Source organism: Copadichromis virginalis, linkage group LG11 (assembly GCF_057382275.1).
Source record: "Copadichromis virginalis isolate Kocher_CV1m ecotype Utaka linkage group LG11, C_Virginalis_male_GT1.1, whole genome shotgun sequence".
In the NCBI taxonomy this organism is placed as follows: domain Eukaryota; kingdom Metazoa; phylum Chordata; class Actinopteri; order Cichliformes; family Cichlidae; genus Copadichromis; species Copadichromis virginalis.
Window position 1 is genome coordinate 9453565 of NC_140628.1, and position 24159 is coordinate 9477723.

At 39.8% G+C, this 24159-nt stretch overlaps 2 protein-coding genes and 1 long non-coding RNA gene across 16 annotated transcripts in view; 1 reads left to right on the forward strand and 2 right to left on the reverse strand.

Annotated features, from left to right (window-relative positions):
* Positions 1 to 15174, reverse strand: part of ubr5 (ubiquitin protein ligase E3 component n-recognin 5) — a 30701-nt gene extending 15527 nt beyond the window's left edge. For 6 of the 11 annotated variants that reach the window (XM_085473008.1, XM_085473003.1, XM_085473000.1 and 3 more), the window contains exons 1-21: positions 14793 to 15173; positions 10830 to 10874; positions 10629 to 10710; positions 10027 to 10103; positions 8247 to 8366; positions 7346 to 7613; positions 7047 to 7206; positions 6637 to 6786; positions 5765 to 5976; positions 5445 to 5561; positions 5214 to 5324; positions 4880 to 5034; positions 4141 to 4258; positions 3613 to 3797; positions 2940 to 3049; positions 2354 to 2466; positions 2080 to 2226; positions 1834 to 1945; positions 1596 to 1750; positions 1298 to 1495; positions 389 to 599 (exon numbers count right to left, since the gene is read on the reverse strand). In XM_085473008.1, the coding sequence (XP_085329134.1) occupies positions 389 to 599; positions 1298 to 1495; positions 1596 to 1750; positions 1834 to 1945; positions 2080 to 2226; positions 2354 to 2466; positions 2940 to 3049; positions 3613 to 3797; positions 4141 to 4258; positions 4880 to 5034; positions 5214 to 5324; positions 5445 to 5561; positions 5765 to 5976; positions 6637 to 6786; positions 7047 to 7206; positions 7346 to 7613; positions 8247 to 8366; positions 10027 to 10103; positions 10629 to 10710; positions 10830 to 10874; positions 14793 to 14854 (2908 nt within the window). In that variant the 5' untranslated portion in view covers positions 14855 to 15173. Of the gene's footprint in view, positions 1 to 388; positions 600 to 1297; positions 1496 to 1595; positions 1751 to 1833; positions 1946 to 2079; positions 2227 to 2353; positions 2467 to 2939; positions 3050 to 3612; positions 3798 to 4140; positions 4259 to 4879; positions 5035 to 5213; positions 5325 to 5444; positions 5562 to 5764; positions 5977 to 6636; positions 6787 to 7046; positions 7207 to 7345; positions 7614 to 8246; positions 8367 to 10026; positions 10104 to 10628; positions 10711 to 10829; positions 10875 to 14792 lie in introns of all 11 variants that reach the window. The other 5 variants (XM_085473007.1, XM_085473005.1, XM_085472999.1 and 2 more) reach the window with 4 other exon arrangements.
* LOC146698053 (Krueppel-like factor 10) lies at positions 5922 to 24101 on the forward strand. 3 transcript variants are annotated; one of them, XM_085473014.1, is made up of 4 exons: positions 5922 to 5979; positions 22100 to 22339; positions 22464 to 23331; positions 23497 to 24101. In XM_085473014.1, exons 2-4 carry the CDS (start codon positions 22109 to 22111, stop codon positions 23691 to 23693), a joined length of 1296 nt encoding a protein of 431 aa, XP_085329140.1. In that variant the 5' UTR covers positions 5922 to 5979; positions 22100 to 22108; the 3' UTR covers positions 23694 to 24101. The 3 variants fall into 3 exon arrangements, with proteins under 3 accessions (XP_085329140.1, XP_085329139.1, XP_085329141.1); XM_085473013.1 differs by lacking the exon at positions 5922 to 5979 and adding an exon at positions 21474 to 21608; XM_085473015.1 differs by lacking the exon at positions 5922 to 5979 and adding an exon at positions 21474 to 21608 and having other exon boundaries at positions 22100 to 22246.
* LOC146698054 (uncharacterized) lies at positions 16343 to 21202 on the reverse strand. Of its 2 annotated transcripts, none has more exons than XR_014922979.1 (4): positions 21142 to 21202; positions 20469 to 20533; positions 18336 to 18537; positions 16343 to 16606 (listed from the first exon to the last, which is right to left on the reverse strand). It is a non-coding gene; the product is annotated as an uncharacterized LOC146698054 (long non-coding RNA). The 2 variants fall into 2 exon arrangements; XR_014922978.1 differs by having other exon boundaries at positions 20469 to 20536.
* Positions 24102 to 24159: the final 58 nt, after the last annotated feature.

A 24159-nucleotide genomic window follows, 5' to 3' on the forward strand; every position in this document is an offset into this window, starting at 1 on the left:
CAAGTTTTTAATTTCCTATCAGCCTCACTTTTCCCATTCTACTACATTAACTGAGGTTGAAAGCTGGTCACAGCAGATGGCAGAGGAATCTTTCTGGACATTTGCAGGCTACTTCCAAAGAACATAAAAGGCGTAAATCACTGCAAATGGCAGGTGTGGCCATTCATTCTTTTGAGGTAAAGTATTGCCATGACTTTTCGGGCATTTCCAACTCCATTTCTATTTTTACTACTTCAAGTCCCTATTATTGATATTAATGTGAGCGTTCGAGTGAAAAGTCACCTTGCTATTGTATTTCTAACAGTTCCAAATTGGCAGGGGAGAATCTGATCGATCCTAAAAGACTTTTTTGTCCACACAGTCCACAACCACACACACACCCGCTTACCTTCCTCTTCTTTGGTCTCCTTGTTACTAACGGGGAAGCAGACTGAGACGGCAGCATGGAGGATGTTGCGGTTTCCATCACATCGATGACCCAAAAGTGCTCCGAGGGCTTGGCTGCCCTGATCTAACAGGAAGGCCTGCTCAAGGTTGACCAGGTACTGCCGACACGCCTCATAGTCGCAGCGCAGCACATGCTGCATTAGCGTCTGCTTCTGAAAGTGAAATAACTTGTGTGAGTACTCGTTATAATCTACATAGCATTCTGGTCTTCTATAAAGGAGGAGAGCAGGGGCACAGAGCAACACTGATCACATTGACTTGTTCTACTTGGTCAAGTACATGTTAATGTTATTAGCACCCGAGCACTAAAGTTTATTCAGGCTTTTTGAGGGGTTTAACATACTCAAAAACTCCTGACATTTTGCACACAAAATGAAAATCAGAGTATTTTAAAACAAAATTTGGTAAACACGTGTAAAATGCCAAAATGGAGGAAAAAAAAAAAAAAAAAGTAAATGGGACCCCAACAGGAAGTCCACCATTTTGAGTTTAAAATGGCAATTTTGCAATTTCCAGGCGATGTAATTATGCAAACTCCTCACAGGGATTTTATCAGATCAACTTTATATTGTGTCCATCTAAACTACAGAACTGGGCCATATTAAATCGCAGCGCTTTTGAGCTTTGGTTGCAGGTGGCGTCTGTGATTCGACCATTTGTCATGAAAATTTAATTTCCTCTCATTCACACATAATGAATGACATACATCAGAGTGACAATTGGAAACGTTCAGCAAAGCTTGACCGCAGCATGCTCTGACGTACGCCAGGGTCCGATGGGCATCTCATCGCTGCTTGAAGCTTAAATTTTTTTTGTTTTCTATGAATGAATTAATAAAGGTTGCGTTTACCTCGATAGCCATAATAATAATAGCAGCTTTCTTTTTAATGGTGGAGTTTGAAGGGAGATTGGCCAGAGAGTGCACCCCCATTCCCAGGCTGTTTATAGGTGGGAGGTCCAACCAATCAGGATCTCGAATTCCACCCATGCAGTCTTTGGCCATAGGGTAGATTGTGCCATTTCCATCTCGGAGGATGATGGGAGACTCCTTGATAAAAATTAAATATTAAACATTTAAAGTGGAGCATTGGGTAAATATTTGTACAACGTGTAGTGAAAACATGCTGGTCCTCAATAGCCTGTCTCACCTGTCCTGCAGTAAAGATAGCCACATTGCGCTCATTCTGCCCGAGGAAGGCCAGGTTACTAGTAGGGAAGTTATTCTCCTGCTCAGCTTTGCCTGTGGCCAGGTCAAAGATGCAGTACCTTACCCAGTTACCAGTTTTCAGCACTGCGTGGACTCCTAGAAGATGACGAGATGATTAAGGTCAGGAGATATTGCAGATAAAGAACTCTATAGAAGGCTGACCTTCAGAAAAAACTCACCTTTGGAGTCAACATTTACAGCCAGAATCTCAGCCTTTTCTGGGATACAGAGCTTTTTAGGTGTTCGCTGAAAACAGTCTGGAACTTTTGGAGTGCCACCAGTTTTAACCACCTGTCAAGCAGATGGAGATGACAAAGTCAGTGAACCAAAATATCTGTAGATCATCAGTCAGATACATAACTCAGTGACTGAAATTAAGTTTCATTTACTGGAATGAAAACAAGCTGTGTTGAATCAGTTAATACCTGTAGCTCATCTATTCTGAGGAGCCTACAGTCCTGCAACAGTGATGACGGGTCTGAATCAGGGGGAGCGGCAGTGCTCTGGTTGCTCATGCTGCTTGATGTCCCAGGAAACTTGACAGCAACATATGCGCCATCGACTTTAAGCACCTACGGCATAAATAAAAGTAATAAATTGTTAAACTGAGATGCAGTTAAGGAAAAGCAAGAGTCAAAAAAAAAAATAATCAAAGTTTGACCTTCTCTGTATTCAAATATTTGCTTCAGATGCACTTACCTTTCCCACAGGAACATTTTTAACATCTTCCACAAAGACTACCTCTCTAAGAGGCCACTGCTCCTCATTGACCTTTTCTTCCTCTTTGGGAGCTGGTGTGGAGCGTCTTCGCTCTACAAGCGGGACAGCACATTTAATTTTAGTCGTTTTATCATTGTATATCATTTACATTAAGGTACTATAAGCAGCTCAGAAAAATACTTCGAAATAGGCCTGCACAGTACAAAAGAAAAGAAAAACAAACAAACAAAAAGGTGAAGCTTTAGTGTGTACTTGTGAAAAGTAATTAAAACTGACAGTTTGCCACATGGTTCATGTGATAAGCAGTTGTAAGAAGGCAACCAGATATGCCACAGTATATAGTGCGAGTTGGCCACATTTCCTTCACAGGAAAACAGGCGGGGGGAAAAAAAAAGTTGCTGATAAAACCGTGTGCACCATCTGTTTCAAAGTCAAAGGGACTAATGAGAGCACAGAGAGAGGAAGAAATTGGTTCTGTGCCTGGGAGATAGGAAAGTCAAGCCTTGGATGTTGTTGATACAGCAAATAGTTAAAGAGAGAGATGGTATGAGACAAGATTACATACTGTAGGGCAGAGAGGCACTGCTAGCAATGGAAGAGGTATCACTGCAAGTAGATGCTGGGGAGGGAGGAGGACCCATTTCAGTCTTCACCAGCTCTGGCTTGCTTTCAGTCCTATGAGAGGAGACCAAGACAAATGGATTCATTTTCCTGCTGTTTTTTTGAGCATACTACTCTCTGCAACGGCATGTGTATTTCACTTATTTCTATTGACACAGAATGAAAATCTTATGATCAAGGTAAAATCCATCTTGCCAGGCTTCAAGCTACACACCTGTGGCTGGCAGTTAATTCAGGTCTATTACTATCCTGACAAACTACTGACTAACAAAGCTGCACCAAGAGCATACTTTCAGGTGCAACAGTACATAAGATATAATTCACCCAATCACCTACCAAGTCCTTTTCCCCCAATTTGACTTCATTTTAATAGCAAATTTTGCTTAGAAAGATGCCAAGAATTGTCTAATGATGAGCTTACTGCACAGCTACCGCGACTACCTGCTTGGTAACTTTCAAAACTAGCATATGGTAGACCCATCATTGGCTTACTGAACTAAGTATGTGTCCTTTTCCAGGCAGTTACCAACGACGACGTAACATAACAAACCATCTGCTGAAACACTATTCAGATCCAAACATGTAAAAGCTTTCTGCTAAATAAAAATGAAACTGACTTGATTTCCTGGGTCTTAGTGGTCTTCTCCATGTTCTTCAGGCTCTCTGGTGAGCGCAGCTGGAACCTGCAGCTGTCGTTCATGTTCCAGACAGACTCCAAGAGGACACCCACTTTGGGAATTCCAGCACTGACAGAAAAGGCCACTGCACCGGCATGGTAAAGGGGATTGTTTCTCAAACACACCTAAGGAAAAAGAAACTCGTGAATTGATCGGTGCCTAGTGTTTATTACATACTTTAATTCGACAAGCTACCCAAGTATATTTCGTTACTCATTTTAGCATTTTTTAAATATTCTTATTTGGTAAGGTAATTCCAGAGCTAAAGCTAGAGTAAACTTTGAGATGGCAAATTAACTGAGGATGAACTTGGGTCCCCATTCCCCCCCCCCAAAAAAAAAAATAATAATAATAATAATAATAAAGAAATAAAATCTCCTCAAAACAAAAAAGCTAAAAAAAAAAACAAAACAAAACAAAAAAAAAAAAAACCCAACAACATACAAACAAAAACAAGTTTCTTCCTACCTGTGTTCCCACAGTGATGTTGGGTATTGAGGAGATGCCAGCACTGGATTTTGGCTTTTTGTTCTTGGCTCTGGCCTTTTCAAGCATCTTCTTCCTTTGACTGAAAGGCACAACACCCCTGCAGAGAGATGGAAGCAGTAAACTTAAAACAAAAACAAACAAATAAAAACAAAAAGCAAAACACTTCACTGACATCTACACTTTTCCTATGATACAATATACAATGCTCTCATGCCGACTGTGACATCACTTGGTAATCTTTGCATTGTACCAAAGATTACCGAACTGTGTGACTCCTTTGTGTGTTTTGCCATAAGACAGAGGTTACTGAAGTTGATGTACAAATTTTCAGGATCTTTTGACATTTTAAAAATATCTCTTTAGCTTTTTCTTTTTTTGTGGGGTGGGGGGGTTAGCATAGAAAAAAATCATTTCAATCAAACTACATGAACAGGGAACACAAGGTGTACAATTTTCAGACACAAAAGCTGGAAAAAATAATACATGCATCACTGGTAGCACTTAGTAATGTTATGGCACGTAGACAGTAAGTGCTACAACTAACACGGACAATTCTTGATTTAACCTATTGTTCTGCTCGTAATGAACAGTCCTGGCTCGTAAGACAAACTGAGTGGTACGACAATGTTATGGGGACGCTTTCAAGCGAATGTTGCCATTTCCCGTAAACAACTAGAAATCAATGTAACTTCACAGAAAAACAACATTTTCTTCTCACCACCAGTAGAGGCTATTCTCCAGCTGTGCACATGTGTAGAGTGCACAGCAATGCAGCGACACCATGCGTTCCCCCTGCAGCTCAGGGAAAGCCTGTGCACTGTGCTCCAGCTTTGAGGCTACGGTGCTCAGTGTTTCGTCCACCCAGGTTGCCACCTGCATGACATCCATAAAAACATCAGCTAATGAACAGATGATTAAATAAATGTCAATTGTTAGAATAGTTCATGAACAATTAAAAAAAAAAAAAACCAAAACAAACAAACAGCAATAATTGTCTCAAGGCTGCACAAACAACCTTGTTCTAATGTAAAGAAGAGCAATTAAAAACCTACCTTGTTGGTCTCTGTAGCTACAGTGGCCCTGATGCTATTGGCAGACAGTAAGGTAATCTTCTCATTAGCCAGCCCCAGGAAGGACATACGTGGGTGATGAATAGCAGGATTCTGATGTGACAAATACCAGGAAGTTAGTGATTTAAGCTCTTGCTACAATAAAAGATACATATATATCTTATTTCACTAGATTTTAGTTTTTCTTCCAGTAACACGGGTTGAATTCATCACCTGTGGATTCCTGTAGGGTTCGGATTCACTCCACTTCCACTGATACAGCTCTCCTTTGGAGCTCACAGCTACCAGCTCTGAGAACATTGCTCCAATGCTCACAAACTTCACACCATCCTAGAAAGGAAATTGAAGATCTCAGCAAATGTAGGATCAAGAAAAACTTCAATCCAACTCAACTCCAATCATGATGCACAGACACCAGACGAACAAAGGAAACAGGTGAAATCTCCACTTGCCTTGCAATAATGACGCAACTTCCTGTTTGTTTGTTTGTTTGAAAAAGACAATCTCTGAACAGTCTTCTGTGCTTTTCTTACCTTGTCAGGCCACCACTGGAGCTCCTCTCCCAGGGAAACGGGGCTCTGCACAGGGATACTCTTCTTGTCAAGACTTTGTTCCCCCTCACGGCTGGTGGAACCGCGCTCCGTGTCAAAAGAGGCCCCGTCGAGCCACCGACGCTCACGTAACCTCAATACAGACTCACGTTCACGCAACAGCTCTGAGTCACGCTCTAAGGGAAGAAGGAGAACTGGTATGCAATAAGGTCACACCAGTGGGATAGAAGTAAGCCACTCTCTGGGAAAGACCCGTCAACATCGTTTTAAGAATAGAGAGAGAAAGATAGATTCTTTAGAATCACTATAATGAAAAATCAATCAATTTCAATACTTGAGATTGAGTGGGAATCTAAATTATACTGTGGTGAGTCACATTGCACGCTCATTAAAATGCGAGACAGAAGAGGAAGTGGATAGACAGAAAGAAAGCATGCATATGGGCTAAAAGTGGGCTAGGGAGGGTTTTAAATAGACCCTTGAAGGGTCCTTGTTAGGACAGGTGGGCCTAGCGGGCCTTTCTCAGAGAGCTCACAGTATGTACTACAGCCATGCAGCATAAAACACCAAACATTCATAATATAAACTCAGCTAAACAAACTAAAGGGAAATGTACACTGTAGACCACGAGAACCATTTCGCTTTCACAAGCTTTACAGAAACACCTGAACGGTGGTTAACTGTAAGTGCAGTATTTGGCATTATACCCACAGTCGCCTTGATTTCCAGCTTTTCAGTAGTATTCCCTTATAAAGCCATCCCCAGATGAACAAAAGCCATCACCAGTGCTGCCACCAAAGCCTTTAGAACACCCTGCCTTCCCATCACTAGTCAGAAGAGAGTTGTTGAGTTACCTCTGGAGGATCCCAGACGAGACAGTGACGAGCGTCTAAAAGAGGGATAGCCAAAGTAACTAATGTCCTCAGAGAACATGGCATCAGCATCAATGATGACGCTGGGATGGGCTGAATGGATATCTGCATCCAACAGGGACATCAGATCCTCTGTACAAGGGAAGCACACATAAAATTTCAAATTTTAAGACAGAATCATAAAACCCCTCAAATCTTTTTTTATGATTATGGTAAAACTATTTCAATTTACAATGATCAGAATTTAAAACAGCAAAACCTTTTGCCAAAAGCCTACTTATATCTTAATGTGCTGCACTCAAATTAAAAGTACACTGTTTCAGTGTTAAAGAGTAGTGATTTCACAAAACAACGTCATTACATATGAGCCATTTGCCATTTGTGTGACAAACCTCCAGGGAGGTAAGACTCGCTGGCAGTGTCATCGCCATCATCTCCATCTTCATCATCCCGGCTCAGCAGGTTATTTACGGCGAGGTTGACATCTAGGTTGGTTCTCTGGAGCTCCCTAATGATCACACTCCTGGATTTCCCTTGAAGAACTACCTGGGCCTGGGGAATGTACAAGGTCACAAAAGTAAAAAACATTTCTCATGAATATCACTGTTAATTACTGTAAAGACAGGATTAAAAGAGGCTACAAAAACATTCTTAAGAGGAAGGGTCTGTGTAAAGGCTGAGCGTGCTGTACCTGAGTAATGAGTTCTTCGGGGATGACAGAAGCAGGTATGACAGGCTGAGGCTGGCTACTCAGAAGTCCTGAGCCTCGGTCTCTTCCTGTACGGATGACCCTGGTCTGTCGACGGGAGTCGCGAGCTGCTGTTGACGACCTACCCGATGTGCCTCCGCCTCCTCCGCCTCCTCCTCCACTGCTTCCACCTCCTGCTCCACCTCCTCCTGCTCCTCCTCCACTTCCACCTCCACCACTGCCTCCATTTACACCAGAGCTCCAGCGACTCCTGTTACATACAGTTTAAAGCCACAATCAGACACAACCGCAAAAACACACCACCTGACTACAAACACGCACACATCTGATTACAAAGGAATTTGGTCTTTGTGACAGCAGAGACGGGCTAGTCCACACTGAGATGGAATCAGCAAGACTTTAAAAAAAATAAAAAAAACCCCACAAAATTCTGATTAAACTGGTGCCCCTTTTCCTCATTTAATTAGGCAAAGTGAAAGAAGAAAATTTCATTGTAGAATAATAGCATATACACAGATTAATTTCCTCCAAGAGGAAGTAATAGATTTGTTTATTTGGGATGTTCAAAACCATTGTTCCTAGGCATTGAATTGTATTAAGGTCTTACAACAACAATATTTTGTAGTAGCAAGTGGTTCTCCAGTGGTCACCAATATGAAAAGCAGTAAGAAAACCACAAGGATAAAAAAGCTGATGCTTTTTGATGCGTCCGCTGGGGATACATTTATTTACATTTTACAACACCCTAAAATGTTCTCACCAGAATGTGTGGCAGTGAAAAAAAAGCAAGGAAAACACCACTAACTCACTGCTGAGCCACTGTTAAGCTCTATACACTGAGCTTTCACAGGACCATTCGACTGTCAGCCCTGCCAGAACTTACCCAAGGGTGTTGCCTGCCAGTCTGCCCAGTGTGTCAGAACCAGACAGGAACCAGGGTGGATCACTGGTCCTGCCTGGCCTGGAGCTCCTTCCTGTCCCTGAACCACTGCTCAACTTTGAACTGGAAACAAAAGATGGGAGATCAGTTACAAACCTACAGATGTCCCAAAAGGACTAAAAAACAAACAAACCAAAAAAAATCCTCTCGCTTTTTTTTATATATATATATATATATATATATATATATATATATATATATATATATATATATATATATATATATATATATATATATATATATATATATATATATATATATATATATATATATATATATATATATATATATTTTTTTTTTTTAACCTTTATAACCTGGGTTAACAAAGTAAATTTACCCCAGGTATTAGTTAATTTACACCCCTTGGTTCAGGATTCATTTTATTATTAAACTATGAAACAGGAGGGGGTATTTTGGAGACTAGCATGGCAACACCCTTGGGAATCAGAATTGGCTGCAACTCATTCCTCCATCAAGACTTTCCATTTTTAGAAGTTCTTGGGTTTTGGGGCTGCGAGTGCTTTCTCCTAATAATTGAATAATGTATGAGTCTAAACAAAAGTAGTTTGCTGCAATATTCCTAAGTGATGTGTTGTACATTTGTATAATTTGTCTTTTGAATGAAAGAAAAAAACCCTTTTAACGAAACATAATCAGGTATTACTACACTGTTACAGAAGGAAATGCAATACAGAAAAGGAAAGTCAAATGATTCAGATATAATAGAAGCAAACAACAAATTCAATCCACCAGTCAACAAACTGACACAATCCATTACAATTCAAAACCACACAAATGTGTTTGTTGAGTATGCTGACAAACTTCCCAAAGACAACTTGTCAAGGCTCTTTTCGTCGGGCTTCCCAACAACCCACAATAGTGCCAAATGAATAGCTAAGCCATGTCCTGTTGTTCTGCGAGTCTGTGGCAGGGAACGAAACATATGCTCTACAGCAAAATCTGGAGCAGAGGGCTCCTTAGTCTCTTACTGCCCAACTCGCATGCATATTGAACAGCTAGTATATGAAATCACTGTTGGATGTTGGTCTGCTGGCAGGACATCAACAACTATCAATGAGACACTCACCAAAATACATGTTCATAGCCAACGAGAAACAAAGCAGCTAGTGAAAAGGTATTTTTATAGAAACATACAAACAAACAAAAAAAAAAAAAGTTGTGGCAAATGGCACACACTTGCTCAGCCAAAAAGGGAACTGGCTTTCAGAACCTTACAAAACAATTTTAGGGCTGCTATGTTTTTAGTCTATTGGTGTCAAAAAAAAAAAAAAAAGAAGCTTTTTCTTTTTATATTCGAGGTACAAAAAAAATTCCTAAGACAGAGCTATACTGAGAAGATTTGATTTGAATTAAACTAAAACAAGAGCATCTGATATTCAAACAGCAGTTTAGGTAAGATAATGTATAGAAATACATGTTTACAGCTATAGATTTAAGACTTTGGAGCTAATCTTTGTTGAAACAGACAATACCACAGTAATATGCTAGAAATGAAACCATGTCCAAATGTGTTATACTCGCCAAAAAGGGCATAAGTATTGACTAGAATTCACATTACAGCAACCAAGATCCATGAGCCTGAGCATATTCGCTGCATCTTGAACGAGACGTCTCCACAAGCAATCTGTTTTCCAATTCCGTGCCAAAGCTAAAAGCTAAAAAGGTTTCCTGGGACAAATCCCATTATAAACAAGTCTCTCACCCATCGCTGCCATCCGGCTTGTTGAGCTCCAGGCGATCCGGCTGGACAGCAAAGCTGATTCTGCATACACGTCCATCCTGAAAGAGTCGCAACAGTGACTTTTAATGTATTACATTAATCAAAAAGGGAAAACAAATACATTTACATTAATTTATTACATTAGGAAATGAAAACAAAACTGAGTAAAATACAGTCTTTTCTTTAAACTATTTTTCTAAGCTAGTTAATTAGCATGTTAACTACACCACACCAACTCATTTATCACAGTGCAATCTATAATTCAACATCATCATAATGTGGCATCAGCTTGACATGAATAAACACACTCAACACTTCAGCTAAGCATCTTTCACCCACTTGCAATATACAAACTGAGGTCAACTAACTAATGACTCTTCACTGCAGTGTTCAAACTGAGCTGCACCAACTGCAGAATTATGACGGATATTAACAACATATTTAAAAAAAAAAAAAAACCTAGTCCATATCTACATCTATTGAAGCATATTATCTCATGTTGTACAGCAAAGTCAGAGGGCATCTGATAACTGTGACCTGGCAGCAGATCAGCAGCTGTTTGATTTGATGACTTATAGCATTACCTCAAGGAGAAATCCGGCATGGTTTGGACCGACAACACACTGTTTTAGGGTGGCCTGCTCCAGCAGACTAAGGTGTGGATGACTGCATTAAAGGAAAAAGAAAAAAGTGACCCAACACAGGACAGCAAGCAAAATAATGTTTGCAATAAGTGATCACACTGAATAAAACCACCTAAAAATACAACGCAGATACACACTCACCTGTTATAACTATACTTGTTGAGCTTCTCTGAGACTTCACGGAGTCTGAGAAAAAAACAAAACAAAAACAAACTACATTAACATATCACCCAGACCAATTTAAGACCTCAATACAGGTTCCTGTGTGAGAGTCAAAAAAGCATACTGAGAGAAATGCTGTAACATGAGTTACAGTTTATATACACAAGCCCTTTTAATTTGCATACAAATTACTGTAAAACATTTTTAAAAGCGCAAAGAATATAGGTGTATTTCAGAAGGCTTTAACATATATGCATCTTTTCAGTTTATCTGAATGATCATAATGATCTCAGGACAACTTGTTAATTCAATTCAATTCAATTAGGAACTAGGAAAACAAAACCTCTTTTCTACCTTATAGCAAGACAAGAAAGAAGCCCACGATAAAAGATGACAATGTTAAACACTTGATAATGTTTTGCTTTTAAAAAAATGACATACAATAGGTTGCTGATAACACACACAAAAAAATAAATGTTCTTGATCAGCACTGACGAAACATCTGTGGGAACTTGTATGTGATGATGTTTGTGCAGCAAGCATTATGAGCCTGTTTGAGTGTGTAGAGTCAATGGAATGACTCAGTGTTACCTTTTAAATTTCTCACTATTTGAGAATAAAATGTATATTATACTTAAATTAATGAATGGTTACAAACTGGTAAAAACTCTCTCTTATAGTTCTGTTGATTTTTGTTTAACTGTAGCTAAAAGGCTCTTTGTTAGGCTCCAAAGTTTCCTCTAAGAAGGACGATCCATAGGAAGATATCAGTCAGAGGCACAAGCCAGAGTTGTAGTATGCATTTGAAATACCTTGCAGCAAGTTCCCAGACATGGTTTAAGTCAATAACCTTCATTAAAAAATAAGTTTATGATCTGGGACTAAGCTTAATCCACGCCTGGAAAACTGGGCCTCAGTCAGTTTTTAATGTACTATATAGTTCAAAGGTTATGAATCCACAACCCACCATTACTGGCAATGTGGAAAAAATTACACTTCATTGATTTTCACTGCTTCATGCCTTTTATCAAATAGACACAAAGCAGTTTAAAGAAAATATAAAATAAATTATAACAGCTCTTTCAAGCTTTGCTTCGAGTTGCCCCAAGTGTAAAGTAAACTATTTTTGGTCCCTTTTCCACTTGACAATCCTGACAAATGTGCTGTAAGATTGCCTATATTAACATTTAAGATGAGTCATGACCACCATCCAGCTGTCTGCAGGCAACTGAATCTTCTATCTGCAACTCTAGTAAGAACAATGTGAGGATGGTATGAAAATATCACATGCTTAGCCCTACATGGTGTCAACGAGAAATTGAAATGGTCCAAATAGAAAACAGATACTGATTTTTTTTTTTCCCCAGAACCACCTGACAATAAAAAAATAAAATAAAAATCTTCCACTGACACAATGAAAAGCAGTTGTCTGTCTTGCCAGTCCAAAATAATCGTTTTAATTGGTAAAAAAAAAAAAAAAAAAAAAACATTCAAGGATTGCTGTAAACTTTTAATACTCTGTTTTATAACTTTCTGAAATAGGCAGCCTAACTCTGTGCTTCTGCAGTCCACTAAAAATCAGCACAGAAAAAGAAAGAAAGAAATTAGACATCAACTTCCATACTTAATTTAGACTATCAGTCTCTTTTATGAAGAAGTGTCCCATGTCATGAAACCCATTTGCACCTCACACACTCAAGGAAATGCAGTTATCCAATCATGCTTCAGCACACACGAGGTCTGGATTGCACAGTTTCCTGAACTCTTAAGTGCAAAAGATCACTGGTGATGTGATGAGTGACCTAACTCAAAATGCAAACTCCAAGATGTGAGAAAAACAAAAAGCATCACAATGTACATGTTACTGTCAAGGCCAAACATGCAAAATCACATAAATCTCACTACTTAGACATACAAAAAAAGATATGTATACTAAAATAGATGCACAGCCTATGCAGAATGTCAGAAAATGCCAGTAAATATGCAATCTAATTCCACCCTTTAGAAAGCAATCAAATGCAAGGTAGAATATAAACAGGAAATATTTTTAAATTACATCCAATGCCTCTAAACCACTGGGACATAACAACAGAACAGGCAGAATTCTCATCAGACACAGAACATATTAAAAGCTCATGCCTCACTCCTAACACTGCAAAAAAGTAAGAGAAAATGACTCACAAAGCATCCAGGTCAGCCATTCACTACCCTTCCCATCAAACAAATGGTAGTACCCTAGCACAGACAAGTCTATTCCCTTCAATGAGCCATTTAAAATTGTTTCACCGCAGCAGAAAAAAACCCCACATAAAATATCCATCTCACTACAGGGGAATGCCATTTGCCATTTCACTGTCCTAAATGAATGTGTGCAAGCAAACCTCAGGTCAAACAAAGAAATCTGACCAGATATTCATGCTAGGCAAGCTGGACTAAGCCTTTTTATGTCAGATAGAAGCACTTATCTGCTTTGACAACTGCAAATTCATGGAGAAGAGAGAGAGAGAGTGAGGGGGGGAGGGGGGGAGGGGGGGGGGCATAGCACCACATGGTGACAGCAGCATGCAATGACATGAATGCCTGGGGATCGAAAAAGCCTGACCTCTTTTAAGGAAGGAATAGTCCATAAAATCAAGATGTTTCAGCGGTGCCTCTGACCATCAAGAGCAAACTGCGCTTTCCTGTCAATCAAAGCTGATCCCCGCAGATTTAGACCGTACATCAACCAACAGAGGATGTTTAAATCCTCCCGTGCCCATAACCAGTATTTAATCTCAAGGTCATTCTAAAAACACTTTGACTTCTTGACCTCTTTGTCTTTAAGTAGTGCAGCTCATTAATCAGTTAAGTCTCAATGGGTGTTATAAATAGTTTTATCATAAATCGCATGTTCTGCCAAAAAAAAAAAAAAAAAAAGGGTCGTAAACAATCTCCTGGACACCCTCGCTAAACCCACCGATAAGGGACCGCTTCAGTCCAGAACTAAAAATCCATAAAGTCAGAGTGATGCATAACAGCACTTTGTTCCAAGCAACAATGTAGTATGTGGCCAAATACACTGTGCAGTGCCACATTGTATTAAGGCAACAGTGAAAAGACTTAAAATGTCGCGTGTGAGCACTCAGGGCAATTTAGAATCCAGCACAGACCGTAAACTTTAAAAGCCTTGGTTTGCCACCTTATTAAAGTCAATAACAAGATTAATTTGAATGCGATGGTGCTAACAGTACTTCGCTGCATATTTTAGATATTTATCTCAGTGCGCAATGCTAAAAGCAGACAAGCGGTGACAAAATTTCAAATGATGTTAGTAATTAAATGCTTAATGAAGCGTCAAGAAAAAGAAGAGCCTTCCACAAACGCCCTGAAATGCAAATATTTGGCTTTCTTAAGAGCGTGGTAGCGAATTAACTAGGTTGCTAGCATTAGCAGCTAGCTATCGGTAAGCTGACGTTAGCCGCTGCATAGATCACGGTAAATCAACAAGACGCTCGCAAAGAAAACAATGACACTTGTCAAAGAGCGTATATGGTAACAGTAAAAAATTGAAATCTTTTTCGTGTACAAAGCTGTGTTTTACAACCTTTAATACCCTCTCTTTACCCCATCCCCCAACCGCGGAACTTTGACTAAGAGCCAATCCATCCAGAGAACCAAGGAAACCGACAGCTAGCGTTAGCTATTCGACTGAAAGCCAGTTAACAGGTTAGCATGTTAGCAAATGACTCTGTTTAGGTAGCAGCAAGCTAACAAGGATCCCTCAAAATGCCGGGCCTCGTTTTACCCCCCGAGTGGGGGGGTCATTTAAATAATTTAAACCCGAACATATTCACATGACAATGTCAACATCGAGCACAAATATTACCTCGAATACTAAGCAATGCTGCCCGCACATAAATATTGATTTCAAGTCTTCTTTTTCTACGGGCCGCAACAAAATACCTGTCATTGAGCTGATCCTCGGTCCCGGGCAACGGGTGAACCACGAAGTGTATAGATGTCATTGGGCTAATCCAAAATCACACCGAGACGTGTGGAAATGGGTACTCTTTCGATTACTGTATATATGAGGATTCATAGGAATCTTTTAAGGGCGAAAAAGCTCGAGTTAGATCCCAGCCTCCTCACCCACATGCCGCCATCTTAACTCTAACCAGCTTCTTCTGTGTGTGTTGATTAGTGCACATGCACTCGCTCCGCTGGTTGGACCTCTAGCACAAACAGGAAATAAAAAAATTGGATGGGGCTGGCCTCGAGAAGAAAGACATCTGTAACAAAAAGCCAAGCGTTGCACTTCCACACTCCGAAGGCTTTGTTCTAATCCAGTGCACCTATTGCATCTTAGTATGTTTTGTCTGTTAGGCAGTCGAGGTGTTCATATGTTCACTAAAGCACTATGAAGGTCAAAGAAAGGGTTAAATTTTGCGAGGTTACCTCTTTAAAAGCTGGAACAATAGAATAGAAAAAGATGAGACAATTGGTTTTAAAATAGAATATCAACGAAAAAGAAGCAGCACAAATTTGTGCCTTTTGTGCAGTTACAAGCGGTATAGTTTTTTCTATTAAGAATTGCGTCATTATAATCTAGCTTTATTGTCTGCTTCCAAGTCAAAATGTTTAATCATAGATAAAATATTCTTTCTAAAGCCATTCAGTTAAAAAAGGTATGTACAATGCATAACACGGTAACTAATCAGTGGTAAGAAATGTATTAATGTCAGCCTAAAATGCTAACACGATGAACTGGACTGCTGTTGTTATAATAATGTTTCACAGCTAGCACTATTAGCTTTAGCGTTTAAGCTACCCAACTTGAATTCTTTGCTACCGTCCACTGTACTGTGGCTATTTTCTCCCTGTGAACACGTGTGGTTATGCAGGCCTCTGTGCGTGTCTGTAACTAGTAACTGAATTGAATTCTTTGCTTGTATGTTGTTTGCGATTTGCTTTTGCTCGCCTCTTTGTAAAACGATATTTATGAATAATAAAATATTAATGAAGAAATTAATGACAAGTATACTTTGCCCCTACTTGCAAAATTTCATCCTTGAGTTAAATCAAATGAAAGGATGATGAAAAAACAACAAAATAATAATAATACTAATAATAATAATATCAGATGTCATTCTGCTAGACAGATAAACTGTATTATATAGAGTGATAGCACAGGTGTGAAAGATTTCCTGTTTCTGTAATAGGTGTGTATCTGAATCAGCTCCTTGAAGCCCCTCTGCTTCCTGTCTAGTTAAGTGCTGCAGTCGAGGATTACCTAAGACTGATAATAGTTTGTTCAGTGATCTCCTCACCACCACAGTTTCAAAAGAGCCAGCCTCTCTAATCATTTTATGCTACCATCAGAGGTAGCATCACCACCTCTGATGCTACTCCTTCAGCCGACCACACCAAAGTACACTGCACTTGCCAGTACAGACTGATATCTCGAACAATTTGCTGTGGACACTGAAAGCAAACAGAGCCTCATCATCCCCTTTTGTATATGGCCTCTTTATTGGTCTTCCAATTCAGTCTGTTGTTTATGTGGATCCCCAGATACTTGCACCCTGGCACCACACCAACGTCTTGTCCCAGGATTGGGTTGTGTGGCTGTCCTCTTCCTTCTAAACTCCATCACCATCTCTCGGAAGCAGATGATTCCTCCCAGACCACTCCACAAAACCGTCCACTACTGCTCTGTACTCCCAATACATCCAACCACCTTACAGTTGTCAGAGTAATTTTGCAGACTGCTGATGTTTCTGAAAAATGTTTAAAATTGTGATTTGTCCTGTTAATTTACCGTCAGCTGGTAAACCAAATATTATTTGTTGCAGATAAAGTAAGAGCAACATCAAAATCTGAAAATAAAATTATAATTTTTTATATAAGTAATTATTTATTACTCAAAAGTACTTGCAATATGGCGACATGGGGATTGTTGTTGGGTTATTTGGGGCCTCTTAAAAAGATTACGCATTTTGATTTATAATAGCAAAGTATAAATCTGTTATGACTAAAGTAAAATTATGACTAAATTAAAAATAAGAATAATTATTATATTGAGATGCAAAACTACATTTTAAGACCTTCATAAATTCTGCTCAGGGATAAAAACAAAATCAGATTATACTCTCAATCCATTTGGAAATAGGTATATTTAATCCTGTGTTTGGTTTTTCATTTTTTTGCTATATAACAAATATCCAAAACAACAACAGCAACAAAAAAACCCAACCAACACTTACTATTAATCCATTATTTTGGCATATAATGAACATTATTTGTAATAAAAGATCAGATGTACTTTATTCATCCCTAATTCTGGGCAAGATCATAAAACAAGACAGCTCCTAAATTAAAAAAAGAAAGAACTCAATTAAAAATAAAGATGAAGAGCTCATTAACTGACAAATGTAAGTAAATAAGTTAATATGTATTTATTTAAGTAGTATCTAAGTAAAATTAATAAGAATACCCATCTCACTACAGGGAAATGTCTGTTATATAATAAAGTAAAAGTAAATATACATTAAAAATGTATTCATTAATAGCAATAATGTTGATAAAAAATGCAACTGAAATATATCAAATCAAATGTTTGTTGTTTTTTTTAAAATATCTAATAATTAAGAAAAAATATGCTTGGTATAAACTGAATGTACACCAATCAAGTAAATGTCATTGTTCTATTATCATTTGTACATTGCTCTTATGTAACAAAATTACTTGTAAGATTTACATTATATCAAATTAAAGTCAGCATTTTGGGCATATTTTATTTTTGAGTGTATAAAGCAGGAACTCCACTTTTCTTCTCCTCATGCCACAATACTCGTATCTGTATTTGTGGCAGCAGAGATGAAACAGATGTTAAAAAAAGTGAAACAAAAAATCATGACCCTCAGATCATTGCTGCTATTCTTACACTGGTTTATATTTCAAACTGAACCGCCTAAAACCTGAGCTCTATAAATGGAAGACCACTGGGAGTCTGTGCACAGCTGATCTCCCTCCCATAGAAAACTGTGTTAGTGCGGTATTCCCAGTCTATTTAAGCCCTGTTGAGTTAAGGAAATAATTTTCTGTTGTTTGAAAGAAAGAAAAAGTAGAAGACTCTAATTTAAGCACAAGGTTACCATTATAACATTGTCAAAAGGAAACTCTAGTTTAAGCAGAGCTTAAAACTTGACCCATGCATGTCCTGGATGTGAGCAAAGGAGCTATAGTCAAGAGATAGCCATTTGGGAGAGGAGGGGTGAATGAGCCTCTGTTCAGTGCATGGTGCAAATGATAAGATTAGAATTTTCCAATTTCCTGAAATACAGATTTTGTGTTTCCTGTCCCCTCCCAAAAATTGCATTGTTAAAAGACAAATAAATAAATGAAAACAGCCTATACAAAACAATGATTTCCTACTCATATTTTGGTTATACACGTACAATCCCCCGAAAGCTGCAGTTTATCTCACCAGTAGGTGGCATGGTTTACCTTTGATAATAATGTGAGACAGTTGTAGTGATGACAGCTGTCCTTCCTGCGCTGCTCTTCTGATTATTTGCCAACACAAAAATGCTGCAGAGTTTTTTCAGGATATTTATGCATTCTGATAAGCTCATGGAGAGTCGCCCTTCAAAGCTGGAACTGAAAATAAGAGTTTGCACTTCTGCCCCAAGTCAGGTTCCTCTTTTATCTGCAAAGTACAGCACAAGTTTCCACTCAGCTCTAGCAAAGAGAAATGCAACCATCTGACTCAAAATTACCCACATGGATGTTACTGCATATGTAAGTGAGCAAATTTTCACTAGATTATTCGATCATACGTTGTTCTTCAAGTTTGTATGCACCACATCAACCAACCAGATGAGAGAAGAGCGTAACTTTTATCTGTGTTTACTGAATTCAACACAGAGGTTATTTAAACCAAGGCCATTGCTCCAAAAAAAACACCCTGTACCTTTTTTTAAGGGAGTAGACAAACAAACCAGAGCTATTTTTAGGTAGGAGGGTACTGGGTTATTAAATGACCCCTGGAGTTCTTAAATATGGGTACAAAGAGTCAGGGCCAGAAAACTGCATTATCATCAGAGAAAGGTTAGCAGGTTTGAGGATTTAGAAAGTGTGCACATTTTAGGCTGCAAATTTAACTCAATGAATAAAGTTTTATTGCACGCAGAGACACCAGAGACAAGATATCCTACTCGGTATAATCAGAGGTTTTCCAGTTGTTACACCTTAAAACTAGACTGTTTTCATCAGTGAACCCAGACAAGCTGCTGTCAGTCAGCCCACAATCACTTCAGCCCATGTTTTACTGACTGGGGTAACATGATCAATAGCTAAAGAGTATGAGTTTAAAATAACTTCTCTTAGTGCTGGCAGAAGCATATCTTTGCAGGACTAGGGAAGGACAGAATGTAGCTCTACCTCTTAACATGCACTCGCCTGCACAAACCAAAAAAAAACTATATAAAAAGAGAGAAAGAGCATTCAGCCAGTCCTGAAATGTAATCTATGAGGAAAATCCCACACCAGCACAGATAAGATGGTGCTTTATTTGGGGCACAGTCTTCAAACTATTTTAAGCGGTTTTCACCTGATTTGACTGGCGACTATTAAAGTACTTTATAATGGTTCAGAATAACTGCCCATTAAAGGTTTCAAGAAGGGTGCTGAGCGGTGAAGGACTTTGCACAAACTGTGTGCACAACCTACATCAAATCATAGATTTCTGCACAGCTTACAAGGCAATATATTGTATATGGCTGGTGAATAAAGAGATGTAGTGAGTAGTCTCTTTCTGGACATAGCAACACATCCATTTCTGAAACAGCTAAAGAGAACCCAAAGTCCTTGGTAATCTAGTCGAAGTGGAAACAAGCTAACAAGCTCCAGTTATCCATTTGTTACTTGCCATCTAGGGGTCAGGTCATAATATGAATGAAGCACTGGTCGTAACACATTGCACAACTGTATACACATGTTGTGAGGCTCTGCTCTAAAGAGCTATTCTATGATTGGTCCAATGCCACAGGATCCTCTTTTATGCCATAACCTCTCACTTAAGCTGAGCTGTTTTGCAAACCAAGGATGAGGTGGAATTAAACTGCATGCTCATGCAGCAGCTGCTTGTCAATCACAAAGTACACCCACCTTAGAGAGTACCACATTTATCATACATTTCTAATATAATGAAGACCCCTGTGTACAACAGGAGTCTTCATTATTTTTCCTCCTATCTTTCATCTTTAAATTGTTTGCAATAAACTCAACATGCAAACATGATTCATGTAGATTTATGAGCTGCGGATTGGCCAGTTGCAATGCACTATAACTTGGATTACTGATCAGAAAATACTTAATTCATATTTTTTTATTAGTTCTGAGACACTGAATGCAAGTTTCAGGGAGCTTGATAAAGTTACAAATGAAATCTTTATGCATTGCATGGTCACACTTTTATTCTGTTCCAGCAAATATGCTTTTGAGGAACATCCCAACAATGCCAGACACAGTCAAATGGGCTGTGTGTCTGTGTGTGTATTTCCCCATTGTGTGTCTACAACCAGCCTTTTGTCCCGGTTCTCTGTGCTGTGCAGGAAGGTCTAGACAGCTGACACTTACCTAATCCAGAGGGGTGGCTGAACCCATCTCCTGTTGGCTGACCTCTTTCCACAAAAGACAAGGGTCTGCTAATTTAAACACCAGTCACATTAATATATATCTATATTGGGGGAGATTTTGAGAAGAAATAAAAAACCAAAAATTACTCAAGAGATGTAGCCTATTCACATTATTCACTGGTAGCATTTAGTATCTTTAATATGTGAAATGTATTGTTGTTGCTTTAAGCACCAAATTATCTGAACCTTCTTCCTGTCAGGTGAAATGATTAAAACACAGCTGCCTTGCAACAAAGTGGGGGACGAGATTTACACACAAAACATTGGCACTAACAAAATGTAGTCTGGTTGCAACTCTGAATGAGATTAATGGTAATGAATAATAGTAGAAATTATTTGGTGTTATTTCACTTTTGAAAAGTAAAGGAGGATTAGTTAATTGCAGTGAAGGGGTGGGGGTATTATACAAAAAGGGGGTGGGGGGGTCTGAAGCACTTGTTCACATAATTTCCACTAATGGATGAATTAAGAAGATATATTAGGAAATATTTCCACCACAGGTCCCCCCCTTTATCCATGGCCCTGCCTCTCTACTTTAATTAAATAGTAGCTTCATTTAGATAGATTTATCTGAAGATTGTTAAATAGTAACAAGTGCTATATTAATTACCTACCTGTTGCTATCTCATAATGAGCATCTTTTCTCACTGTCTTCACTCCAAGTGTCATAGTGATGATTAGCCAAGACAGATGGTGAGCGTCTGCTCGTCAGGGCAAAGTTACTCATTAAAAACGCCAGTTATTTGCAAGGTGGGTGTGTGGGTTGGGGGGTGGGGGTTTTTCTCACACTCCCTTGCTGTTGTGTACCACGCAGTCTCCACGGTGCCTTCAGCCCCTGATCACGCACGGTGCCCCCGCACCATTGGTCTACCCTAAAACACACCTTTGCGTCCCATTGGGCGCGGCTTCGGGCCACGCCCATCTGTTCCCCCACCGCATTTGAAACGATGAATGGAAACGAGGCTGTGGAGGAAATTAGGAAACATACTTGCCTGGTCTTAAGTTGTTCGCACGAGACTTGTGGACGCGCGTCTAGGGATTAAACCTGTTTCCTGAACACTTGACGCACTCATACATATATGTAAGTACATATTAGCTTCGTCATATTTACGGTTTAGCATAGTGTTTTCTTTTCTTCTTACGTGTTTAATGTTCGTGTAGAAACACGTTGATAAAGTGGTTGTCAGCAGCTAATTAGTCAGACAGTCTGGTGGGCTTCATCAATAGTTATTGAGGAGTTTGATTACGGGTGCAGCTTGTGTGTGGTGATCCGGGCCTGGGCAGGGAGGAGTTCTTACAGTAGGTGTTGTGTGTCTGTTTTGTAACCACCACACATGCTGCTTTTGTCCCCCAGCAAAGTAGGTGAAAGGGCAACCGCGCTGATGAGCAGCAGCTGATCATGCTTATCTCTCATGCTCTTTGGCAAAATCTTTAAGGCCCTGAGATAATGGTCATAGTGTAAATTTGATCGTAGGTGATGTATTCACTTATTTTTAGTGAAGGCTATCATTGTTGGATTACGTTGCGTGAAATGTTATGAATTTAAATTACAGTTAATTTGGTCTTTGCCAGAGTTACACTATGAAGTCTGAGGAGCATCACTGTAACATCTCAGACGTCCAGGGTGAATCCCAGCCAACTGACATGGGTGCAGGTGATATGGAAGCTGTGCGGGCTCTGATGTCCATGACTAAGCACTGGAAGTCACGAAACTTCAGGGTGAGGCACTACAGACCTCTGTCTCCCTCCTCAGACTCCTCAGAGGACGACCAGGTCACCACCAGTTCTGCTGTGCTGCAGGACTCTCTGTTTGTAAGGGATCCTTGTTTAGGATGAAATGGTTTCTATGTAACTGCGTGATTCTAGTAAATGTAGATGTATTGGGACAGAAGAGAAACTTTATTACTGACTTTGATAATGTGACTTTTCTTCTCAGTGCATGACACCACCATACAGCCCGCCCCACTTTGTGACGGCCTGTCCAGGTCCAGCTCTGAAGCCTCACCGACCTACAGAAGTGACGTCTCTGCACAAACACGCTGCTCAGCAGAGCTTCCAGTGCACCAGTGTGATCCGTCACACTGCAGATGGCCTCCACTGCTCCTCCAACCTTAATCGTTCCTCAAAGGAGGAAGAGGTCGTTCGGGTTCACATGCTGGACTCTAAAACTGATGTGAACTGTAAAGATGAGCCGAATAGCAGAGACTCTGAGGAGACTGTTACAACACAAGCTTACACTGAGACGTCCCCAAATGTTGTTCAGTCTGGAGACAACCCAGGAAGCCTTTTAGGCTTAAATGAAAATAAAAATACGCCTCAGTCTGTCCCAGCTGGAGATGCTCTGGTCTCGCCTGTGCCTGTCTACTGCCACATTGTTCCTGTCTCTTCTTTGGCCACCCTTGTGCAGAACGCTGTCACAAACTCGCACAGTCAGCAGCAACACCTACTGCCAGCAATCACCATGGTGCACACGCCACTGCAGCTGCAGCACAAACAAGAAGGACACACGGCTTCTTCTGCTCAGGTCTTCCTTGTAGGGGGTCAGGTGGCAAAGGGTCCCGTCATGCTCCTTGTCCCTCAGCCGCCTGTTCCTCCTGTCTACATTCAACCAGCACCGGTGACCAATGGTGGACCAAAGTTCGCTGCCATTGCCCCGGCGCCTCATCGCACCTTATCGGAGCAAAGATGTGTCCCACAGCAGCCAGAGGTGGCCCGCGCACGCAATCACGTTTGTCCCCGTGAGAACTGCAACAAGACTTACTTCAAGAGCTCTCATCTCAAGGCCCACATGAGGATGCACACAGGTAAGAGATAAATGAATTAAATGTTAATATAACGCATATGTATTTGAATGCTATGGCAGTTTTTAAGCAAATGGCACAAGTGTGATCTTCTAGTCATGATAGCAATGTTTTACCCGTTGGAGTATGTTCAGAAAAGTCCTTATTCCTGCCTCCACTATCCAACAGGTGAGAAACCTTATAAATGCAAGTGGGAGGGTTGCGAGAGGCGTTTCGCTCGCTCCGATGAGCTGTCCCGGCATCGCCGAACCCACACGGGAGAAAAAAAGTTTGCCTGCCCAATGTGCCTCAGCCGCTTCATGCGTAGTGACCACCTTGCCAAGCACGCCCGAAGACACCTGGCAGCGATGAGGGGACGCTGCTGAACTCCCTGCATGCAGTATCGTCTTCAGCAACAATAACAAACAAACCCCACTGTGAAACCAAATGACATGCTCTACGCTGTTGAGACTGACTCACACAAGACTGTAGATGTTTTTTACGTCACCTTATGAAAGGGCTATTGTGCAAACTTTGCTATACTGCTGTTCTGTAATCATTCTAATTGAATATAAACGAGGTAATCAAAGTGTTTACATTTAACTACTGCATTAGCATAAGCTGAGTAGTTACGTATTTAAATGTTACTGAGTTTACTTTTTTGTCAGTGATATTTGACCAAAAAATGTTACATGTTGTTTTTTTGTGCCATGACAATCAGTATAAAATATTTTTGCACTTTTTCTTGCACAAAACACAGAATTCCTTAATAAACCTAAACACATTTTTTTTAAGAGTTGTAATTTAAAATCTTTTCTGTGGTTCCCACATGCTTCTGATACCTGAAAATGT

Excerpts from the sequence above, each read along its gene's own strand:
- LOC146698053 (XM_085473014.1), top strand. The coding sequence starts at position 22,109 with ATGAAGTCTGAGGAGCATCACTGTAACATCTCAGACGTCCAGGGTGAA. Across the intron at positions 22,340-22,463 it reads TGCTGCAGGACTCTCTGTTT|TGCATGACACCACCATACAG; the intron begins GTAAGGGATCCT and ends TTTTCTTCTCAG. Across the intron at positions 23,332-23,496 it reads CCACATGAGGATGCACACAG|GTGAGAAACCTTATAAATGC; the intron begins GTAAGAGATAAA and ends ACTATCCAACAG.